Source organism: Neopsephotus bourkii, unplaced genomic scaffold (assembly GCF_033783945.1).
Source record: "Neopsephotus bourkii isolate Nb327-2 ecotype Australia unplaced genomic scaffold, CSIRO-AGI_Nbou_v1 NB_1479, whole genome shotgun sequence".
Lineage (NCBI taxonomy): Eukaryota > Metazoa > Chordata > Aves > Psittaciformes > Psittacidae > Neopsephotus > Neopsephotus bourkii.
The window spans coordinates 273,977-298,081 of NW_026901955.1; the positions used below are offsets into that span (position 1 = coordinate 273,977).

The 24,105-nt window shown below is 44.2% G+C and overlaps 1 protein-coding gene across 1 annotated transcript in view; it reads left to right on the forward strand.

Moving 5' to 3' along the window:
• The window catches only part of GRK3 (G protein-coupled receptor kinase 3), a 57,589-nt gene that overhangs the window by 27,884 nt on the left and 5,600 nt on the right, over positions 1-24,105 (forward strand). The window contains exons 3-17 of the mRNA XM_061369223.1: positions 2,789-2,862; positions 6,057-6,158; positions 7,620-7,694; positions 8,537-8,598; positions 9,540-9,591; positions 9,835-9,926; positions 12,687-12,786; positions 16,660-16,738; positions 17,617-17,747; positions 18,280-18,374; positions 19,526-19,633; positions 21,731-21,797; positions 22,001-22,101; positions 23,197-23,263; positions 23,693-23,788. Of these exons, the coding sequence (XP_061225207.1) occupies positions 2,789-2,862; positions 6,057-6,158; positions 7,620-7,694; positions 8,537-8,598; positions 9,540-9,591; positions 9,835-9,926; positions 12,687-12,786; positions 16,660-16,738; positions 17,617-17,747; positions 18,280-18,374; positions 19,526-19,633; positions 21,731-21,797; positions 22,001-22,101; positions 23,197-23,263; positions 23,693-23,788 (1,301 nt within the window). The remainder of the gene's footprint in view (positions 1-2,788; positions 2,863-6,056; positions 6,159-7,619; positions 7,695-8,536; positions 8,599-9,539; positions 9,592-9,834; positions 9,927-12,686; positions 12,787-16,659; positions 16,739-17,616; positions 17,748-18,279; positions 18,375-19,525; positions 19,634-21,730; positions 21,798-22,000; positions 22,102-23,196; positions 23,264-23,692; positions 23,789-24,105) is intronic.

The following is a 24,105-nucleotide window of genomic DNA, read 5'->3' on the forward strand; positions in this document are numbered from 1 at the left end:
GCACTGCCAGGGATGGGGCAGCCACAGCTTCTCTGGGCACCCTGTGCCAGCGCCTCAGCACCCTCACAGGGAAGAGCTTCTGCCTAAGAGCTCAGCTCAGTCTCCCCTATGGCAGGTTAAAGCCATTCCCCTTGGCCTGTCCCTACAGGCCCTATGTTTTCATGCTATGATTTATTTTACTGCAGTATTTTTAATAATTTATTGTTTAGCATAGGCTTTAAAATGCAGCTGTAATAATTCTGCTCATGTTCACTGGAGCTGGGTAGCAGCATTTTCTCATACTTGATATGGCTGTAACATATTATGACTACATCAATCATCTCTAAAGGTTCCTAACTTCTCATTTGGGATGTCTTTATTTTCTTGCACAGCAGTGCAGTTTAGAGCAGAGCCCTGGAGAGAAGCAGCCTTGCAGTGTGAGCAGCATCGACCTCCTCTTGTTCCCTGCCGTAATGAAATGAAGCAGTTTGGAAAACACTAAGCAGGGCTCCGGTGCTTGCCAGGGCATTGTTGAGGGTGTGTGTTGGTGTATTTTCACACTCCTCCCCCAGTTGTCTTTGTGGGTTGGGTTTTGTTGTTTGTGGGTTTGTTTGGTGACCAGCCAGTGGCTGGGACCTCGCCAGGGATTTTTCTTCCAGTGCATTCATTGCTGTTTGTGCTGCTCTTTAGTCTCTTAATTACACGACTGTAATCTTCTTTGGTTCATTGTCCAAGGGAAAGTTCAGTCAATTCAGCAGTGTTTTGCTCAGTGCCGCTGCTGCTTCCATCCTGTGTAAAGTAAGGAGTTGGATTCATGCCCTCAGTGGCAGGTTTTGCCCTGAGCCAGGTTTGGGCCACGTTCTCCGTGCTCTAGAGGTGCCAGGAGCAGCTCTGAGGTTTGGGCAGGAGAAGGGACAGTCTGGGACCTGCTCAGAGCCCTGCTGGAGGGACCCCTCATGTCCCCACTGGGGACTAGGGGAGCAAGGTCCTTCACATGAGGTGTGGGGATCGCAGGGGCTGCTCTGGTGCTGCGCTCCTGTCCCCTCTGCAGCAAGGGAAGCAGCTCACCAAGAGTATTCCCAGCAAAACAGGAACTGAGACAAGGCCTTAGAAGAGAAGGAAGCCCCAGTGTGAGTGCGGATTGCTGCAGGGATTAGCAAACTCAGGGGGGTTTATTTTCAGAAAAGCATGTTTCTTTGTAAAATATTTCAGGAATGATTCTTTTTGGTGAGAATAATGAGAAAGTTTGGAGGACCTCAGAAGGGAATCTCGTCATCAGATTTCTGTCCTTCTTCAGAGAACAAACCCCAGTTTGTGTAACCGTTGAAATACCATCCTAACCAGCTAAATAAGCTGAGTGAAGTATGGGAGCTGTCTGGTCATAATTCCCTTGCTGGTGTTCTGATTGTGACAAAGTAATCCGGAGGACCCCAGGAAAACAGGTGCTTCCAGTAGCAAATGTAACTTGGGATCTGGATGTATCTAGAGGGGCTATCAAGAAGCTGATCAGTGTTTTCATTATAAATAAATTAAAGCTTTAGTTTGCCTGATTAGCAGTGCTTTATCTGCTGGGACTGGGGTTTGCTGCTGAGTAGCTGGTAGCTTTCTTCTCATTTAGGTCCTTGATAAAATCAGGTGATAGTGAGTTGAAAGGACATGATGCTCATAACTGACAGTTAATGCCCTCCTGTACATACTACAATGGAATTACCGGGTAGTATAGTCTGGAATACAGGAGATGCTGTAGGTGGTTGTATTATTTCTTAGTCGAGCATATAATTTTGCTGTAAATTCAAATTGCAATGACATTTTAATTAGATCAGGTCTTCCGTACGTATAATCCCTTCTCTGAGTTCTTATAAATGTTAGTATTAAATATTGTGTATATTTTAAGTTGAAAAAGGGCATTTTCTGTCTCCACATGCTGCTTTCTGGGAAGGAAAAGGAGCAGGGAACCGATGGAGCAGTGCCCAGACAGTGTCAGCCCTTGGCTCAGCCGCTCTTGCTGCTTCTTGCTCCCTTTGCTATTCAAGTTCATGTTTTCCTGGTCTTACCTCCAAAAGATGGCTGTGATTTCCATAAGCAGCAGTAACTCTAAATAAGGAAAGGTATTGCCTGGTGTGGTGGGGTGAGACCTGGTTCATTTACAGCTCTGAGGGGCTGTAAACCCAAAGCATGAGCTTCAGCAGCAGATACCCATGTAAAGTCAAAGGGTAGCAGGTACCAGCCCAGGCGCACATAAGGACACCACTTCCATGAGACTCAGCTTGTCACGGTGCATGGAGATGCTTGTAATGGAAAATATCAGCAGGCTGCAGAGGTCATGCTTTAAATTACTTGTAAAGGAGCTATAAAGACTCTGATGTAATTTATTATGCTATAAAACCTATTAGAGGTAACATTAACCAGGAATTTTAAACTGGGAATGCAGAAGAGGTTGTTTTTTATCAATAAAGTGTAGGTAAATCTAAACCAAACCATGTGAATAGTATTTAGTCTTTACTCTGAAAAAAGGAACAAAATCTGATCCTTTGAGAGGAATGGGATATTCTAGTGCAGTATGGAACCATTTCATACAATTCTCAGCAGGTAGAAATTGGAGTATGCTTTATGGGAGGTAAATGAGGTTTATGATCCTTTTCTGTTCTGAATGCTGGTGGTGGGAATTGCTGAGCCTTGGGAGCAGGGGTCTCTGCAGGTGTAGATAATCCAGGATGTTACCTGGGGGCTGTATCCCTGTTGACACGTTACTGCAGTAATGATATGGCATTTTCTGATTTTATTTTCCCCTTTTCTCTTTCCTTTCCAGGATTTTTGCTGTTTAAAGACTATTGCTTGAATGAGATTGATGAAGCTGTCCCTCAACTGAAGTTTTATGAAGAGGTAAGGAGGAAGGTACTCTGCTCCTCGGGGATGCTGAGAGGGGAGGAGAGGCATCCAGGGGGACGTTGGGACCTTGTTCTCAGTCACTTCAGCTTCGCAGTGTAATGGTTGGCTCGTAAGAGACCATCCTTGATACAGTAACGGTGGCACCTCAAAGGGACAAAACCATCACTTTAACCAAGCTCAGGAGAGTTTTAAGATAGCAGTGTAACTACTGACAAGTTGGCAATTTGGTACGGTCGTGGTTGATATGGTCAGTTGTGCTCCACTGTCAGGAGATAATCAGTGGAGGAACCCACATACACGGTCCCCAAGTCAGGCATCATGCAGAGGGATCTGTAATTCGGGGGAGCACGTTGTATCCTTCCCATCTCTCCTCGGCTGGGGGGCCCTGGCAGTGCGGGGACCCTGAGGAGCCTCCTCGCTCCATTCATTCCGTGCTCCATTTGTGAGGCTCTAAATATAAAAGTGTAGTTAATCCTGTCAGAGGTGCTGGTTTCAGTTCAAACACGCAGACGTGCTGGGAAGAGGCAGCCTCTGCTGCTCACTAGTAATTAGAAAAGCTGCCTGAGATAACCTTTTGTCTGGATTACTCTTAAGCTGATGAGTTGAATTTCTCTTGCTGGCAGCACAGAATAGCTGGAGTTGGTCATTGGTGGGAGAGAACTCAACAACACACAGCTCCCCCCCTCACATATTAGGTACTGTCAATAAAGAAGAACCTTTTTCCTATTGTTTCCACCTTTTTATATCCTGAAGGTATCACTGTCATAGGTAATCAAAAAGGCACGTTGTCAGGGATTGTTTAGCAGGTATTTTTAACTGCCTCTTTATCTCTGAAACAATTTGGAATTGTATTTTTAGGTTATTAGCAAAGTGTGGCTTAAAAAGAGCTTCAGTGCTTTGTCAGGTACTGCTCAAAAAGTCCCATTACAGATATTCCAGGAGGGGTTTGGTGCAGCGTTGTTGGTGTCATACCGGATTTCTCTTTTATTTTGTAATATTCAGTTTACTTGCTGCATTTATTACATGTGGAATAATTTGAGTACCTCGCCCCATTAAAAAGCGCTTGATGTAGAAGGGCCCCGTACTCCAGGGATTTCGTGTTACTGCAGCTGAAGTCACGATCAGGCATTTAGCTGGGGGAGTGATTCATCCAGCTCGGCTTCGGGAAGAAGGGGAAGGAAAGGAGAAAAAGAAGAAGTACTTTTGGGTGCTTGAAAACCGACACATTCTGATTCCCATTTTCAAAGCTGTGTCTCTGGAGGGGGGCTGAAGTTGGCCAAGGAAGGGTTGAAATACAGTGACAGGGGCAGTATCTTTGGGTCAGGAGCAGTACTGCGGAGCTGCTGCTGCCAGAGACTGGTGACAGCTCTAAACGCTGACACTTTGGCTCTGCCTAATGCTGTGGTTTTTTGGCATGCTACAGTCATGTTCTATTTAATGAATGTATAAAATTATCTGTGAATATGTCAGGCACATGTGTTAAATGTGGTCTGTAGTAGAGGTGTCTCGTGGAATCACCTGTGATGAGCAGCATCGGGCAGGGGGAGAACAGGCTGAGGTGCCCCGGAGTGCATCACCAAAGTCACCTCCTGTCCCTTTCTCCAAAGCTTTACAAGACAAAGGGACTGTGGTTAAAAGGTGAGGGCAGGTGAGGATGTGCCTGTGAGGATGTGGTGGAGGGATGCTTTGCGTGCAGAATGAGGCGGTTTGAAAACCAAATATCAAAGGGCAGGAAATTGCATTCAAGTAAGACAATATACCACGTATCAGGCTTTCTCCTGAACTTCTAATTATTTTATGGCATTGCATTAATTAAAAATGTTTCCTTGGCAAAGATGTATTGAATCATTTTAATTATAACTGGGTACGAAGGGGAAGCAGTCACAGATGGCAGCTCGCGGGGGAACTGTTGCCTTATCATAGGCAGCAAACAAGGGGACTAGAAAAACACGGAGTTCAATTACAGTGTTGCACCTCCTGAGGTAGGCTGGTCTGAGCTGTCACCTGGAGACCTGCTTGAGAGCTGTGAGGAACAGCTCATCCTGTGAAAGGAGCAGGCTCGGAAAGAAGGGACAAAAGAAAGTGTATTGTGACAGAGGCAGAACACTGGGTTTTCACATCTTCGCTTTCTGAAGTCCTCAGGGATGTGCTTTGTGTGAACCACGGTGCTGCTCTGCTCTGAAGGGTCTGGTAGGGCAGCAGAGCCCTCCCTCTGTCCCTGCTTCATGAGGAGCATCTTTTGTGCAGGGTTTATTCTGTAGGCTGAAGGTACAGACAGCTCTGATCTGTCCTGTTCCCTCTCCCACAAACACTGAATGAAATCCAGCTGGGAACTACTGTGCTCTGGTGTTCCTGAGTCAGAGCAGGGCCTCAGAGCAGGGCTGCAAGCTTCATTTTATTTGGATCCAGGAATCTAAAACATTCCCCAATTGGATGTGGCTTGGAGCAAGCTGCTCTAGTGGAAGGTGTCCCTGCCTGTGGCAGGGGTTGGAGCCGGAGGAGCTTTAAGACCCCTTTCAATACAAACCAGTCTGGGGTTGTATTCTCTAATTCTGTGATGCTGGGCAGGTCTCAGCAAGTCAAGAGCTGAATCTGTTCCCTAAAGATCTTGTATGGTTTTTACATTGAGTCAGTCCTGGAAGAACTCTTTCCCTAAATAAACCCCAAAGGACACTTGGACTCGGTGAGGCTTCTGGAGAAGACCATTAAGATCACTGAGTGCAACTGTTAATCTGCTCTCAATGAAAATTAGTTTCAGACTTCTTAATGCCTACCAGTGGGAGTGGCAGCCCCGGTGGGATTCCCTCCATACATGTCTGGACATTTTTTGCCAGGGGAAGTGATGACCTGCAAAGGGATTTAGCTGTGATGGGAGCATGAAGGACGGTATCAGGCTGGGTCTGAGCTGCAGGGTGAGAAGTTTTCTGCAGACAAATCCAAGGGGGGAAAAGAACTGTTCCTCAAAAATAGCAAAGACTTTCTGAATTCTTTGTCAGTGTTCTAAGAAGTCTCCTCTTCGTTCTCAGAGCCAATGCAGCATTTTTCAAGACAAAAAAAGTTGCGAGCAAATGTGCTCCCCGAGCAATAGTTAAGAAAATAACAAAGTAAAATAAGCTTCAGTGAAAGTATTTGGGTTTTTTAAACCAAATAAGTGAAAAATCTAATGGACCTTTTCTCTTGTATTGCAGATAAAAGAATACGAGAAACTGGATTCTGAGGAAGAGCGCCTGGCCCGGAGTCGGCAGATCTATGACACGTACATCATGAAGGAGCTCCTGTCCTGTTCCCATGTGCGTAGCGTCCCAATCTCACACTGCTCTTGCCTTCTTTGGGTAGCTTGACAGCAGGGGTAGTTCAAAATAATCGTTTCACTCAGAGAACAATTATTACTGATGGGATTGTAGCTACCAGTGCTTGTAGTGCTGGGGATTTCTATTTGAAGCCAGTGGGTCTGCGTTTGGCTGAAGTCAGCAGAGAATCCCAGCCTGATTTGGGTTGGAAGAGACCTTAAAGCTCATCCAGCTCCAACCCCTGCCACGGGCAGGGACTCCTTCCACTGGAGCAGCTTGCTCCAAGCCCCTGTGTCCAACCTGGCCTTGAACACTGCCAGGGATGGGGCAGCCACAGCTTCTCTGGGCACCCTGTGCCAGCGCCTCAGCACCCTCACAGGGAAGAGCTTCTGCCTAAGAGCTCAGCTCAGCCTCCCCTCGGGCAGGTTCAAGCCATTCCCCTTGGCCTGTCCCTACAGGCCCTTGTCCCAAGCCCCTCTCCAGGTTTCTTGTAGCCCCTTTAGGCACTGGGAGCTGCTCCAAGGTCTCCCAGAAGTGTGTCTTTTTCAGTTTATTTTCAGTAATGAGAGCTGTGCGCCATTCATTGTTAAACTTGGTGGTAGGCAAGGGAAATATTTGGAGATTGATCTGGTTTTATTTCTGCAAACAAGATATTTTACCATACGATAGCATGAGTGCCATTTGTGTGTGTATATACTTGCACACATTAACCAACCTCCCCAACCCAGCAGCAAGCCTGCCTCAAAAACCCAAAGGAATGGAGCTGCCAGGGACCGTTTGGATGTGGAAGTCTGGTGTGTGGGAAAGCTCAGAGTAAAGGTTGAGATGATTGTGTTTAAAACTGGTCACACACAGCTTGCTGGGGGTTGTGTTATGGTTTGTTTGGCCATAAAGCAGGCTTTCATACTACACGGAGACAAGGCACTCTTTAGCCTCAGCGTGGCGAGTTGAAGGCATGGGGCCACGTTGGGACAGATACTGCTTTGTTAAGCCCATGGAAACACGTGTTCCCTCCAGCTGAGCTCTTGCCCCAATTGATCTGTATTTATCAGTTTCATTTGCTGTTGCTTTAAAGAAGGATCTGCAGTAGGTTTTAATATATTAATTATGATATTATTAACCTATGATAGGCTCTGTAGTGGTAGAAGGCCCAGGCTGTCTCTGGAGCTGTAAATGGATAGGGCATTTTTCACTGATTTCTTAAAGGAGCATCATGGAGCCTTTCTGTCTTTGCCTTTCTCCTCCTCATCTTCCTCTCTCCTGCCTTCCTGCTTTAGAGCAGTTGTTTCACTGTGTTACTCTGCATGTTTCACAATGACATGCTTTGGGGGAGGTGTTGCACCCATTCACTCTAAGGAACATCTCTGTCTCACGTGGGTAAAAGAACAGCAGTGCCGTAGACCTCCCATGAAACTTTTCCATTTCCAGCTGTTTGAAACATTTCTCTTTCTTTTCCAAAAGCCGTTCTCAAAGCAAGCTGTAGATCACGTACAAATGCATTTAGCCAAGAAACAAGTGCCAGCCAGCCTTTTCCAGGTGAGCCTAACACACTCGAAATGGTCTTGTTTCCTTCACTTCTGTGACAGTAAGCGATCTGGTGCATACTATTTCAGGAGACAGAATAAACTGTACTGGTGTATGTTCTTTGCTGTAGTAGTGATAAAAATGCTTTTTTTAAGTAAAAAATCACAAATTATTGTCTAAAACATTGTAAGCACTTTTAATGAAAGCAAACTGAACCTTGGTGCATATGAACAGAGTAATTCTTAAATCCATGCAATTTTAAGCCATTAAATGATTTAGAATAAATCACTTTCCATCAGGAGGATACACATCCTGTCAGCCTAATCTGAACTGAGAAATAGCCTTAATGTTTCAGTAATGTGAAACCTTTGAAAGCATTTTTCCTTTGATTTTCAAGTGTATTAATTCCCAGCTGATGTTGGTGTGGAATTCAGCATTTGTACCACCTCACATGTTCTAGTGTTCCTCTAGAAAGAGCCGCTTGTGAATGGGAGGTGCTGATTTCTTGGTAAGGACAGAGAGATGAAGCAAGAGGGCAGCCCTGGGAATAGAATACAGACTCCACAGCAGGGACTGTTTACTCTGTTTAAATACACTGGGGAAGAAGAGCTGTGCTGTGATTGATTTCCCAGGCCTGTTGTCCATAGTCAGGTACTTCACACAGGTTTCATACATTAATCAGATTCCAAAAGCTAAATGAAGCTTCAGTGCTTCATTCAGAGTGTCTCCTTCAAAGAAAACACAGTAAATACTGTTGTTGTATAGGGCCAACATGAGTTAAATGCAGTGGGTAGTGCTGCATCATCAATTTACTGTATGCTTAAATACTAATTGTGTTTCTTATCCCCCTTCAGCCATATATAGAAGAAATTTGTGATAGTCTCCGAGGAAAAATATTTCAGAAATTTATGGAAAGGTAGGAACATGGCACATTATCCAAGTTTTCCACCTAATGCAGTGGGAAGCCAGGTCCTTAAGTATTGCTGTAAAATAAGGCTGAAAATGTTTCATAAACTTCATTTAATTAACAGTGTATTAGCAGCGAGCTTCCACGAAGGAGTGGCTGCTTTGTATATAGTGATGAATGTCAGGATGCAGGAGTGGAGAAATAGTAAAGCTGATTTTCTCTTGCTCCATACAGCAGCAATAATGGGCTGCAGTTTGATCTCAGGGGTTTACAAATGCAGAACTGTGTTCTTGGGGGAGATTCTCTTGAGTGTTGACTGAAAGACGTGGTTTGTATCTGGACACCCCGCAGTTAAGCAGGAAAGGTCTAGTAAAGAACACAAGACAGAGATGATGGTAAAAATCCTTCTGTAGAACTGTTATTTCTTACTCTGAAGATAAATACTTCATTATTTGTGTAGAAATAAGAAATGATTTTTTTCTTTGCGACAGCTTGTGGTATTATCAGTGTTTTTCCTATTTTAAGATAAAATTAGTTTAAAATGTTCCTTGGAGTATATAGAGACTCATTAGCATGAATCGAGCTGCCTCTGTTTTCTTACAGTTATCTTACAGTTATCTTTCTCTTTTCTGTAATTTAAATGTTTGTTAGTTCCAATTTTAGTTGGTTTTAAAAGTTAAAAACCATCTGAAGGAGAGATATGAGGACAGCGAGCACTTACAGGGATAGGATTATCTGATGTCTTTCTCCTATAAGGATGTAAAATCTGAAGCATGCGCTGCTAGTAATTGTTTTCTTGGTGGGGGTAGGATTACAGTGTTTTGAAAGGGAGACTGTCATTTGCTAAGTAGCACCACGTACCCTGGTTATTTTACACAGCAGAGTCTTGATGCTTCCTATGATGCTTTACACAGTGTCTCAGACCACTTTTAAACTTTTTTTCCCTACAGTGACAAGTTTACTAGATTCTGTCAATGGAAAAACGTAGAACTAAATATTCATGTAAGTACCTCCAAGTATATTTATCTTGTCAAAGGAAGAACATGTTCCTTTTTGAGTAATTGCTTGCAAGTAGGTTGAAATAGAAACAATAAGGAGCTCCTTCTTCCAAAACAATGCATGTTACATGAATTACACTTGTTAAATATCTTAACACATGAATAGGTTCTTTAGATGTTTTTTACAGTAAGTTTTTGTAATGCTGCAAATTGAATCTGGTTTTTGCTCTGGTTTTTGCATTTACAGCTGACCATGAATGATTTTAGTGTACATAGAATAATAGGAAGAGGGGGATTTGGTGAAGTGTATGGTTGCAGAAAAGCAGACACTGGAAAAATGTGAGTATACACCCGCTTTATTTTAGAGGCAATGCTAAGCTCTCTACTAGTAAGGAAATCCTTCCAGTTGTTTCTTACCAAACCACTGGGAAGCAGCGTCACGTTACTCTGTAGTTCTTTGTAATTAAATGTTATCTCAAGAGGTTCCGATTTCTGGATCATCTTTAAGCTTAGTTTGATATTTGATCCTGTTACATGCCATGCAGTGGGGCTTCAGTCTAGCAGAGCTCTTAAGCACATCCTACATTTAAATGGTCTTTGCAGAGGTAATGGAAAGGGCAGATGTGTTTAAAATGAAGCGTGTGCTTAACTGATTTCCTGGCTCGGAGCCTGACGGTGCAGGACCGGGTCCCTGTGAAAGCCATGGTGGTGGTGTGAGGTGGTGCCTTTCGTCTCCTGGAGGTTGCTCCTCACACAATGAAGCCCATCCCATAACTGGTGCTGATGTAAGGACATCACCTCATTGATGGTGTAGGGACAGGACCTCAGTGCTGTGCAACCTGCAGGGTCGGGCCTGAGCAGGTTCTGAACATGGAATTCCAGCTATGTGTGATTGCGTGTTTGTGCCATGAAGAGCACGTTTCACTGGTGAAAGCAGTGATCCTTATTTACATTTGGTAGAATATAGTTCCAGTGTTGAAGTTCTCTTTAACAGAGCTTTCAGTGGGAACTCCAAGATCAACCCTCTGTGGGTTTTATCCTTTTTCTGGTCTTACCATTCACACACTTCCTTCCCTTGATCATCAGATTTCAATCTCTAGGCATTAATTGCCCCATTATGTTCTCTTTGGAAAATCTGGGCATTGATTTAACAAAGCCTTCTCAATATCTCTCTATCTGTTTATTTACATTCCACCCCACCCCTTTCAACTTGCTTTTCTCCAAACAATTTTAGTCCAGGGACCATCCTTACACATTCCTCTTCTAAGTAAGCACTGGCATGTTTGACGAGCCAAGTGTTTGCAGTTACAGCTGGCTTCACTGGCAGTGCTGTGTGCTTGGCATCCTTGATAATAATAAACTTCTGAGCTATTAACAAGTGGAAGACATCTTAATGTTACTGTCATGCTCAGTATTTTTGCAGTGACTTCAAGTATTTATATTAATATTATTACTAACAATACTGTCTCTATTCTTGCTTAGGGACTTTTTTGTCTGTGTACAGTTTGTTAATTTGTCCATGTAGAAAACTAAAGATCTTACTTAGCTTGAGCCACAATCAGTAGGCATCCACCCTGAAGAGGTAGTTGACAGATTCCCAGGCATTTTCATGTCTCAGGAGGTGGATAAACCTTGGGACTAGCAAGTGAAGCAAAGGACAGGTTCTATTAGATATAAATAGAGTGAAGGGAAGTGCAATGTGGGATAAACCAACCTATTTCCAATTTGAAGCAAACCTTCAGATTAGGTTCAGTTGCTGGGTAAAGGTTTGGTTTAGTTCTTTCTTAATCCAAACCTGTTTACCCATCCCTAATCCAGATCCCGTCCACTGTAGATGGCTGCCTCTGCTGCACTTACTGCCTGCAAGGAGCTTGGGAAGCCACCCCTCGAAGGTAAATGCCATCGGTGTTTCACTAACCCACAAAGACACACCTGAGGCTTCTTTCACATCACCTCCTTCAAGGGCATCTAAATAGGGGCCAGAAGCATGATGCAGAAAGCAGTCTAAAGGGGGAGGGATTGCAATGCTTTGGAAGCATGCAGTTCCACATGAGGATGAGGTTCCCCGTCTTGGTCAGCTCTGAAGAGCCCCTGTCATTCACTTGATCAGTGGAGTCAAAGCGTAAATCAAGGACAGCATGTGCAGTGTTATTTATAGTCAGCGTCTGCAGACTCCCCAGCAGGAGCACGTGCTGTGAATATATTCCTTGTTTTGGAAACGCAGAATCCGGGATGCTCACGCTCACTCTTCCCCCACTCACCACACATGCATGGCAGGAATGACGTGGCTTGTCGAGGGAGTGCAGGGCGAGGTGATGCGAGGCCCCGTGGCTGTGCAGAGCTGGCAGCGTAGGCAGTTGATGAGCATCGATGCAGTGCTGTAACACGGTGTTCTCCTCAGCGCAGTTTAACATCAGTGGCCTAAAAACCCGTGGTTGCCCGAGTCTAGAAATCATCTATGCAGGAGCACATGTCTCCTCCTCAGCTATTGCCTAATAGTGAGCTCACCTACTGTCTTCACCAAATAGCCAGACTATGAAATACCCTCCTCTTGTTTGATGGTTGTTAGGGTAACGTTCTGCTTTTGAGCAAAATGGCATTAATTTGTGTAATACAGATGGTAGAAGATTTAGAAAAAAAAAAAAGCTTTCTTGTGTATATCTGACCTCTGAGTAGAAAGAAAACTTCAAATCAAAACTCAGCATGTGTTCAGGATGTTATTTTCCTCGCAGAAACTGTTAGAATTACATGTAACTGTAATAGTGCCTGCTACTTAATTCATACTGCAAAGCCCTGCTTGTAGGTGTTAATAAATGGATGTATGATATGTAACACCTCAATCTCTGTGGTGGTTTGGACACAGAATTGTTTCTTACAGCACATTTCTGTGTTAGGAGGCTTCTAGCTGAAAATGTCTTAACCCTGAGATGTTGGAGGTTTGCTTGTTTAGTCGTGTAATGATGTTTTTAGTACCAGGTTTAAGTCTTTAAAGAGCTTGCTTACAGGATATTGAAATGTGCATGGCATAACTGTTAGTGAATAACTCTGAGTAAGGAGGGAGTGTTTTTGGTGCCTTTTCTGAACAGTTAATATTTTCAGGTATGCAATGAAATGTTTAGATAAGAAGAGAATCAAGATGAAGCAAGGAGAAACGTTAGCCTTAAATGAAAGAATTATGCTGTCTCTTGTCAGTACAGGAGTAAGTATCACTGATTTATTATTATTTTATTTCTTCTTTTTCTTCCATGTAATATAAAAGCTGTTACATATAATACATATTCCATTAATTCAGTTGTGTAACATGCAAATATTAACTCCTCCTGGAGCCTTCCCCCTGATTGTAGCAGTGTGCCTGAAATGAGAATGGAATGTGCTCCAGGCCCTGCACCGGCTCCATTGCCTTTCTCTGACCCCGCTCCAGCACCTCAATGTCTCTCTTGCAGTTAGGGCCCCAGAACTGAACACAGGATTTGAGGTGCAGCCCCACCAGTGCCCAGTGCAGGGGGACAGCCACTGCCCTGGCCCTGCTGCCGCACTGGTGTTAACACAAGCAAGGATGCTCTTGGCCTTGGCTGCCTGGGCACAAGTTCATATTCAGTGGCTATTGACCAACACCAACCAGGTCCTTTTCCTCAGGGCAGCTTCCCAGCCACTATTCCCCAGGCCTGGAGCATTGTGTGGGGTTCTTGAGACCCACCTGCAGAACCCAGCCCTGGGCCTTGGTGATCCTCATACAGTTGGCCACAGCCCAGTGATGCGATTGGGATTTATCAGTTAGACTTTTATTAATCAAGTGAACTGTTTCACCAAAGAGAAGTTGTGGCTTCTCCAGAAGTGTCAGGAGTTTCCAGAGCCAGAGGGTGAAGTTCTGTAGCGGAGACTAGACAAGAAATATGGGCAAATTAGTAATAATTGTCCTATTAACTTCAATTTGTGGTTCTGTTGCTGCAGAACTGACTGTGAATTCTCATGTCTAGCAATTCAAAGAGAAAATTGCTCCCAAGGCTGCTAATGGTGGGGGTAGTTTTCTTACCTGACAGCACAGAGCTCGTCATTGAGCAACAGAAAAGCAGGACAACCCATTTATTTTTTCATTGATTATCAGCTCATTGGAGAGAAACTGGTTTTAGATTCATAGAAACCTGAAAGCGAGTTTGAAGAGAGGTTTTGTACAGAATGCTGCCCATTCAGGGACATAGGCACATCAGCCAACACGAGATGCTGGAACGTTCTGAATATGCAGAATTCAATAGGTTTGCAAGGGGTAGAACAAGGTAATTCATTTAATTCCTGAATCTGAGCTGTTAGGTTTGCATGGCGCGTGCTCTGCCCAGTGACAGGATTGATGTGCTGCCTGGAGCAAAATGGAACTGGGAAGTTCATTGCAGTACAATTAGTCATGAAACTGGGAATCCAGATGTCTCTCACAGCACATACTAACAGCTGCACAGATTACACATACCTTTGTGTAATCAGATTTGGTTCTCAAACGTTGACACTCACAACCGCTTCTTCAGCAGGGAGCTGCCAGACTTGAGTCCCATCGTGGCTGCCTTGTGAGAGCAGCTTCTCATGGTGATGTTGCAGATGAGCACAGCCCTGGCAGTGGGGTGGACATCACTAAGGAGACAGGGAGCTGATGGGCTTGGTCACATAGCACCAAATGGGGGTTCCCCACCGTGGCCTGTGCTTTGTCACTGATGGTTGGTGTAACACAGACAGACTGTTGGTGAGGTTTGTGTTTCCTCTGCTGCAAGATACAGGCCCTGGCTTCCTGTCCCATGGAGATGTTCAAGCTGGATGCTGGGAATAGGTTTTGAAGTTCTTGGGAAATAGCAGAGTATGGAAAATATTTTACTTTCTGTTAAAAGAAAGAAAAATATTTGCTTTCTGTAATAGCCAGTGTTTGCCTAACTTCGGTTCAAACCCAGCGCACCGAGGTCAACTGGGACCATGGCTGCTCATGGGCTGTATAGCAGCAGTGTGCCAAAAGGTGCAGTCTGTGTTAGGAGGTAGGGGCTCTGCGCTGCTGGGGCTCCATCCACTCTGCTGTGTCTCCTAGTTCTCCTGTTCTGAGAACACTAGGCAGTGAAGCTCTCTTATTAAGGGTAGTGATTAAATGAGGAAGGCTTACACAAAAATGACTTATGCATCACATTTACACCTGCAGAGTTCCTTTAAAAAATGAGATCCATAAAAATACAGATGCACTGGTATAGATGGTGCCCTTTCTTTTTCTGTGTCTGGTGTTTAAATTCTGATCCTTCTGGGTAATTAGGTTGCTCTAAGGCACTAGGAAGCCTGGTTGGGGACACTGCTGAATTATCCAGTTGATTTAGAAAATCAAGTTAATAATTCTACTGAAGGTTTTGCTCTGAAGTTAAGTTGGAACTACAGGATATGGAGTTTGTAACAAGAGGTAATGTCTTTTGTTAGATGCCATACAGCCTTGCCTAGAGCCTCCTTGTTTCTAGGACCATTTAGCAGTTATTTTCACACGTTTCAGACATGTGCTTGCCTTCTGCACTGGGGATTGGTATGGGCACAGTAGCAATAAAACACAGTTAGATTTGAATGGTGCAGCAGGGTTGGTCCATGCAGTGTGGGAATCACTGGAATTCAGTCAAGTATAGAGAGGTTCACATTTCAACCTTATCTGGTTTTGGCCTGTGGGAGGATGAGCTGACCTGAGCTGTCCCAGTGGCTGGTGGGGTTGGAGTGTGTGTGTGGCTGTTCCCTCCCTTCCGGAGCCGGCTCCGCATCCCCCGCTCTGCCCAAGGCCACTGTGTTTTGCTGCTTCTAAATTGGGAAGGAAGCGAGTTCCTGTTAGAGATTCCCAGAGCTTTCACTATCAGTCCTGCAGTAATTAACTCATTGTTTAAGTCGTGGTAGGTCACATTCGTGCTTCCTGCCTGCTGGCCTCGCTCATCAGCAGTTAAGCTCGTCTTGGCCCATCTTCCCATCAGTGCTTTGGGGTCAGACCGTTGTCTGTTGGTGTTACTGTGCAGCCCAGTCTGCTTCAGTAGCACAGCCACTCCTTAAGCTTTCACTATAGACTAACCAAACAGCCCTGGTCTCATATGGCTTTGGAGAAGGGTTTGACCAGGTAATAGCCACCCCCTGTTAGTTAGCATCCAATATAGGCCTGATGAAGAGAGGACGTTCTGCCAGCTTTCTTCCATGGCCTGTGCATTACAGAGGTACCAGCACACTGAACAGATCAGTGGGAGCTGAGGTGTTTTCCCAGCTCTGTTTTCAAGCGCTACTTGTCTTAAACATCTGTGTGAATTAAGGCTCCAGTGCATCAAGCAGTGGCAGTGTAAACCATCCCCATGCACGGCCACCCTGCAGTGACACTTAAATCTGCACTCACCACACTTGTTTTCTGGGTTCTGCGTAGTCTGGAGCTTGCTGTTCCTGCTTCCCAGGCATCACATACTCATCAGAGCTGTGGCTTCCTTCCTGGTGTGTTATGTTCCCTTTAACCATCTGCTGCTAGTGCTGCTGGGGGGCTGCAGGGCAGCAGCGGGTGGCTGTCCCCCCCCCCAGTGCAGCTCTGCAGGGATTGGCACCAGTGTGGCTGCATTTAATGTCTAGGTGAGGATAACACCTTCTTGCCTTTGGGATTTGGTACGGGACGTGACTCAGATTCGCAGTCAGTGCTCCAACAGCTGAACATTCACCATGCAATTGTGAGAAATAGTGTGTACCCTTTAGACTTCATAGGAGCAGCTTTATTTCTCCCTGAGCTGGCTTGGAGCTTTCCAGCTTTGATGTATCTTTATGTAAGTCTTGTGCAAGCTCAGGTAAGGGGAATATTTGTAGCTGCTGTAGGTGCAGGTCTTCAGAGGATAGTGATGGTTGCTGCACTTTTTAAGCCTTTGGCTCGTCATAGCAAAATCTGAGCTCTCTAAAGTGTAAGTGAAACATCAGAGTGTGTAGATGAGATTGCTTTAGGAAACTATTATGAATATGGGCAGATATCACAGGAAGAACATCCCATGTATTTTTAGCTTCTCTAAGTGGTACATTGCTTATTACCCAAATGAACTCTTTGCTCCTTTCCTTCTAGGACTGTCCTTTTATAGTGTGTATGACCTATGCCTTCCACACCCCTGACAAACTCTGTTTCATTCTGGACCTGATGAATGGTAAGCAAGACTCATGCAGATGATGGTGGTATTACAGAAATGCTGGCAGGAGGACTTGTAGAGATCATAAGGAGAATGAGGGAAAAATAACTCGAGCTGTGAAGCAGTGGCCTGCAAGCACCCAGGGGTAAATTGATCTGAACCAGGGGATGTATAGAACAGGCTGGAAAATCTCTGTAACCTTAAAATATTGACATATTTAAGTAAAGGTTCCAAAAGGCCCATCAGGCTAGAAGCTTGGGGAAATGCTGGTCATGTGGAGAAATATATAAGGACATCCGGGAACAGCTTTCAGAATAAAAGGGCTGCTGTATAGAGATTTGCAAAGGGTTGATGGGGGAAAGCATTCATCATAAGGGAAGAACTCATACCTAGAAGCCTCAACCTACCTCTTGTGAGGACACAGAGAGGAATTGGTGGAGTTAAGAGAGAGAAGGTGCTGCAGTGCCCATATTTGCTGAGGATGCTGGGTGTCTGTGGGACTTGGACTCTTTCCTAGGAATATTCACGATTTGATGTGGTGATGGCATGGCTTAGCTCACAGAGTGACGTTGTGTTGTGCCTGCTCTTACACAGCGTTTTACTTGCTGTGTAAATCCTTTACATTGAGACTCAGTTGCTGGATTAGTCACTGAATGCAAATGTATATGAAGTAAATGTATTCTTAAAACAGAGTTTCAGATTGATGAGATTCATTTATTACCTTTCTCAGGTATTTTGTCCCCATTGGTACTTGCAGAGTGTAGGGCTGGGTCTCTGAGCTCCACAGGTTCTAAGAACCTGCAAATAGCTCCCTGCTCCCCACAGCATCCTGCTCTCTGCCTGTGAGGCAAGCTTTGACTGTTCCTTTAATGGCATCTCAATTCTGCTCATTTCAGGAGGAGATTTGCACTACCACCTCTCCCAGCACGGAGTCTTTTCTGAAAAAGAGATGAGGTTTTATGCTACTGAAATCATCCTGGGCTTAGAACACATGCACAATCGCTTCGTTGTATACAGAGACCTCAAGGTAATTGTGAACAGCAACTGCTTTCACCCCGGTGCTAGACAGCAGCAAGTGCACTCACAGGTTCAATTATCCTGCCTTAAACCTTTTGTGGGGAAGAATACAGATTATTTGTTCATCTTTGGCTGATTTTTCTAATACTTTTCAAGAGTTCTGATCTGAGTTGTTACCCAATTTAACCTGCCTGGAAAATGCTTCCTTCGGGTCAGAATGACTCCTGTGCAGTGTTACTCATCTCACCAGCTTAATGATGCTATTAAGTTAGAGACTAATACCAGAGTGGTGTGGACTTGAGGCCAAATGGGATTTATTCTGTCATGTGCTTTGTTATTCTTCAGTCTTTCATAATCTGTGGGGTTGGTGGTGCTCCATTAGAATGTTGATTAGAGCTAGAAAGTGGCTGTTACATTGACATAAAAAAACCCAAAAAGCAATTACCAGTTACAAGAGAGTATTGATGTTTGAGGATGAGTTATTGTGTTCAGAGAGCTGTAACATACCAGACAGTAACCTTTCTGTGCCTCTGGCTTTCCAGCCTGCAAACATCTTGTTGGATGAACACGGGCACGTGAGGATATCAGACCTTGGGCTGGCTTGTGACTTCTCCAAAAAGAAGCCCCATGCCAGTGTGTAAGTATTACATCTGGGGGCTTTGCTGCACATACGGCTAGTGCTGAGTCCTTAAGGAATAAAGGTAACACTTGTGTGGTATAGGCTTGCTTTGGCACGCAGCTGAGCTGGGTTCAGCTCTAATAAGGTTTTTCAGTCTCCTCTCTCTGTTTTCCTGCACAGTTGTAGCAGCTGATGTGTAGGCATGGCTGGAAGATGACGCATCATTTTGAGATGATTCACTGCTCAAAGAAGAACTGAGTTAAAGTACCAGATTGTTTTAATTGTCCTAAATGGATAATTAAATATTCCTAAACTGACTAAAAAATAGGGTTTATTGTGTCTTTCTCTCCCTGGAGCTTTGTAGAAATGGAGGCAAATTGTGTTCCTTTCTGCCTCTTAGCATCGGGTCATAACTGGGATGTGAGTTTCTTGGGTTGTGTGTGGATTCCACATCGTATCTGGCAAGTTTTATTCTTAGGTCCTCATTAGCCCTGATTTAGTCTCGGAATTTATGCAAAAAGGAAAGCTTCATCCTGTCATACCTTCAAAGATCTGCAATTCAGTGGGTTCTTGGGAAAATCCCTATGTTCCAGTTACAGCAAGGATAAAAGCAGTGCACGGTGACTGCTTTCTAGCGGTGACCAGCCATGACTTCTGGTGGATGCGTTCTCCTGTTACATCACGCTGTTAGTTGGAAAGAGACATGTGGAACACCTCAGGAGAGGAGGAGGCAGCTCTGCTCACCTCTGGGCTGGGGGCAGGAGCAGGTCTCAGCCTTACTGAGCCCAGGGCTGGAGTGATCTGGTGCTGTGTCCTGGGATCCGTGTTCCCTGTGAACTGAATGAACCGAGTAGGCAACCTTCCTATCTCTCTGTTGTGTCCACTCTTAGATGGAAGCTACTGACTGACCCCTGCACTTGCTCTGCTAAATCTCTGCTTCCGTTTGCCTGATCACCTCTGTTGTTCATGTTTGAAGGTATTTCCTCAATAGATACACACAAACAAAACATGCATATGTATGTCAGGCCACAGAAAAAGCAAAATAAAATCAAGTTTAAAAAGAATTCTTCTTAAATTAGGCTATCTTACTGAGAAAACAGCAATTTTGAATTATTTTGTCAGTGATAGTTCTGGTTGTAATCAAGATTTTGTCCCTTTCTGCTTCTCAGAGGTACCCACGGCTACATGGCTCCCGAGGTGCTCCAGAAGGGAACCGCGTACGATAGCAGCGCAGACTGGTTCTCATTGGGCTGCATGCTTTTCAAACTCCTGAGGGGGTGAGTGAGGTTTCATGTCCTGTGTGCTTTTTAGCCTGAGCCTCGTCATTGTCTGTCCCTTGAAGTACTAATATGTAGCGTATTGCACTGCATCTGAAGTGGTATCTTACTGCCATCTCTGCAGTGTGGACCATGTCTGCATGTGAGGCTAAACCAGGCTTTTTGCTTCCAAACCAAACAAGGAACAAGCCCTGCTTCCTTTAGTAGGTGCAGGTGTGGAGCAGGGAGGAAAGCAGATGCTCTATCCACTCTTTTGACTTCTACTGATACACAGTTTACTCATCTTTTGGCAATTGTTAGTATTTTAAATGGTAGGATGTTATTCACTGCTTAAATACACCAGCAGCCCTGTTAAATGATGGGCTTCATTTTATGCTTAAGACCTGCTCTTGTGATGAAACTGTTCCCTTTTTACATGAAATCTTTCCTCCTGTAGTTGTAATGTATGGAGTCTTCCAGTTGTTGAATCTGGCCTGTTACCATATTGGTGTACAAAAATACATGATAATTACAGCCTTGTCAACCATTACCTTCTCAATAAAGTGGCTGCATAGAATTTATTAAGATTATGGGATTTATCTGAATCAATAAGCGCTGATTGGCAAGTGCTTGATGGAAGTAGCATCCTCAGTATTAATGGTGAAACAGAAGAAATGTTTTAAGCTTTTCAGAGTGCTTCTCTGTAAAGACTGATCATTAGTTGGATCACCCAGTGTCCTTGCACCTAATTAATTATAAGCTCTTACCTCTATCCCAGACACTGTACTAAAGGTGTGTGGCTTCTGAGTAGAACTACAGAGCTGTATCAGTTTAACAGTAATTGTTCACAAACTAGACTAAATGTAAGTGTGCAAATAAAGAAAGCAAAAGTGTTTAAATTGCCAGGAAAAGAAGTATTTCTAAGTACAGATAGCATCAGGCAGCTGGGAGCCGTCCTGTGTCTGTAATCACCCACTGAAGGAGGTAGCAGGATGCTGGGGTTTGCTGGGAGCAGAGGGGAGAGCATCCTTCATTTGGGACCACTGTGGGTTCCTCATCTTTCCTTCTGAGACATCCTTTTAAGTCATTTGAGCCCAGAGGATTAAGACCACTGACTGCTGTGGTTCTTCCTTCACAGGATTAAAGTCGTGTGATGAAAGAACTAGCACCTAGAGACAAGCAATGCCATCTACTACAGGCACTCAGGCTTACAGGGTGGGGGGATCTCAGTCCTTATGGGCTGCAATTCCTCCTGACAGAGATGTGTGGGGTGGTATCGGTGGGCGGACAGAAGCCAGAGCATTATTCACTGTGAGCTCTCCTTCCTCATCTGTTCTGAAGGCAATTAAACATCTCACATCTCAAACAAGCTGGGCACATGGTGCCATTTCTTGGTGCTTAGTGAATTTAGTCTGGCACAAAATCTGCCCATAAGTCCCCAGTGAATCATTTGCTTCCCTGATCTACAGAGCCTCACCATCACAGTACCTGAGGCTGTTACTCTTGTCTTCTTACTTGTCATGCTTAAAGCCAAAAGAATGGAATTCCTGGTCCATCCATCGGATCCATTCATCAGAAGCATTTTTGATTATAAAAGGGAAATAACTCTTTGAATAGCAGATCCCCAGTTGAAACAAGCTGGTACCCAGTGCCATGTGGCAAGACAAAATGGTTTCTGATACAATAATGTATTGATAAGTAAATTACATCTTAATTTTGAAAAACACCTTTCCCTCAAGGTTTTAAAGAAAACTGAGAAACAGGGAATATAGCCTAAATCTAATGAAAAAATCTCATACTAAAATGTTTCTGCTTTTGTGGTTGTTTAAATCTGTAAATATTGGATGGTCTTCTATAGCTAAAAGGAAAAGTTCAAGCTCAGAACTATGAAGCAGGAAAAGGACAGAGCTGATAATTTACCAGGTAAATTGGAGATAGCTAGTAGCCACCGCATGCCAGTGTTGTAAATGCTTAGTGTGTTACTAATTGTTCCATGTTCTGCAGGACAGGATTAATGAGGTGGAAGAATGGGACTAAGGGGATGCTATGCTCTTTCCTGCTGCAATAACCTGATGTGTTATGGCTTTCCATTGACTGTGCATTCTCTTATTTCTACAGTCACAGTCCTTTCAGACAGCACAAAACCAAAGATAAGCATGAGATCGACCGGATGACGCTCACCGTGGTAAGATCCTGGTGAGGGTGGCACTTACATTGTTCTGGGTTAGAAAATTCCCATCTCCTTAAAAACTGGAGCTCTGGAGCCTGCTTTTGCATGTGGAAGAGTTGCTTACAAGCACTATGAAAGAAAAACTACTCTCCTGTGTGGGGAAAGCAGATCACACCATTTGTATAATGAAACATCTCTTGTGCTTCTGTTCTTCATAGAATGTGGAGCTCCCGGATTCATTTTCTCCTGAACTGAAGTCCCTTTTGGAAGGGCTCCTGCAGCGGGATGTTAGCAAGAGGCTGGGGTGCCAAGGAAGAAGGTAGGTGTTGTCTTCTCCTTGGATTGCTGCCTTGAAAAATTTCCACTTCTCTGTAAATGAGTGAATTCGTTTCATGTCAAAATCTGCTTCCTGTTGTGATGACTTTAATTTTGGAAAGAGAACATGGTGCATGGAGTAACATTTCAGCTTCCTTTGGTTTGGACAAGTTCTTGGACAATTTCTGTTCCTGAAGGCTTCCCCGAGCTCCCTGCAGTCATGCTCACATTGGGTGGTGGTTGTACTGTACATCCCGGTGCTGTTTTCATGGTTTTGCCTGATCCGTTTTGGCAGGAAGTCACATTACTTGACTCAGCCTTACTGATAGCTTAACATTTACCGCTTATCTTGTATCTGTAATGATATATTGCACGCAGAAAACCCCAAACCCCCAAGCACAGAAAGCTGTGAACGCTTATTTCATTTTGGGTTCCTCTTTTGTTCTGTGACTGTAAGGAAAGGGGCATTTTTTGGTCTGTTGGCTACAAAACCTGACTTGCTCCAGCCGAAGCTTACCTTTCTCGTAGCTGCTCACTGAACCTGCTTTATCACCTCAGAAAGCCAGGGTGAGCCCAGAGATAAAACAATGGGAGGAATAAACAACCGTTGAGAATCCATTGGCAAGGCGTGATAACAGCTAATTGAGAGTCACACCTGAGGCTGGGCTGGCTCTGATTCCAGAGGGATAGGCAGTTTTTATCATGGAGCCCTCTGAGGGTGACCTGAGATTGCTTTTCAGCCTGGGGCGTATCCAGAGGAGTTGCTTATTTTGCCATAAAATATGTACGATATGAAATAGTGTGGAGTAAGCTTGTTACGTGGAAGTAGTATATGGGATCTGACAGATGGGTGTTGTTTGAAATGATGGACTAGCATAGCAAACCGGTAGGGATTGCTTGCCAGCCCTACAGCACTGTTTCCACATGAAAGTCTTCTGTTGTTTGCTTAGGAAAACTTTTTTTTTTTCCTTGAAAAAGAAAAAAGAAAACATTTTCCTGATGTTTTCAAGTGATAGAAATGTGACCTCTGAAGGCTGTTCCTCAAATACATTTGAAAAGCCCTGTCTCCTTGTTAACTTCAGTTGCTTTTCTTTTGCAGTGCACAAGAAGTAAAAGAACATGCGTTCTTCAAGGGCATTGATTGGCAGCAAGTCTATTTACAAAAGGTAAAGGGTTGGGATAGTAATCTTAGATTGTTTGGTAAAGCAATAAAGGAAAATAAGCCCAAACAGATCATGGCCAGAAAACTGCAGCGTTCCAGTCTTGTACTCACTTGCATGAGTATGTGGAGGGTGGTTGAGGCAAACTGCTGTATGCTTATTACTGCAAGTCTTCCTCCTCATTTCTGAGTTATTCAGGGTTAAATGACTGCATGGTGCCTGCTGCTTTGCTGGCTCTAAACTGTGGGGTTTTCTCCCTGGATTTTTGGAGGAGCATTTACTAAAGGAGAACAACTCTGGGCTGAAGCTGAATTTCAAGGGACATATTTTTGCAGTCGAGTATAATCTGTGCAAAAAATAAACAGGCTGGGATATATTATTGATTTCAGTAACATCCATGAATTTGTCTTTAATTCTGCTGCTTTTAATTCCTAGTATCCTCCACCATTGATTCCTCCCCGGGGAGAAGTAAATGCAGCGGATGCTTTTGATATTGGGTCATTTGATGAAGAGGACACTAAGGGCATTAAGGTACACAGCTTTAACTGATGGGTACAGAATGGCTGCCATGCTTAACTTGCCATGTGCATGCCGTTCCTTTGCTCCCGGGCTACCGAGTGTGCAAGGGATTACTTTCAACCTTGGGAACTTAATCCATGCTGTTATGAAAGAGGTAGCTCAGGCTGCTTGGCTGCTTTGTTGTTGCATGCTAAGCCCTTACATTTTACTTTTTAGATTGACTGAAATCTACCTTCCTGTCAAAAGTTTCATAGGATAAAGCAAATATTCCAAATGGTCAGATGGCTTTTGGGAAATCCTCAGATTTTCAAGAATTCTTAATGGTTTGT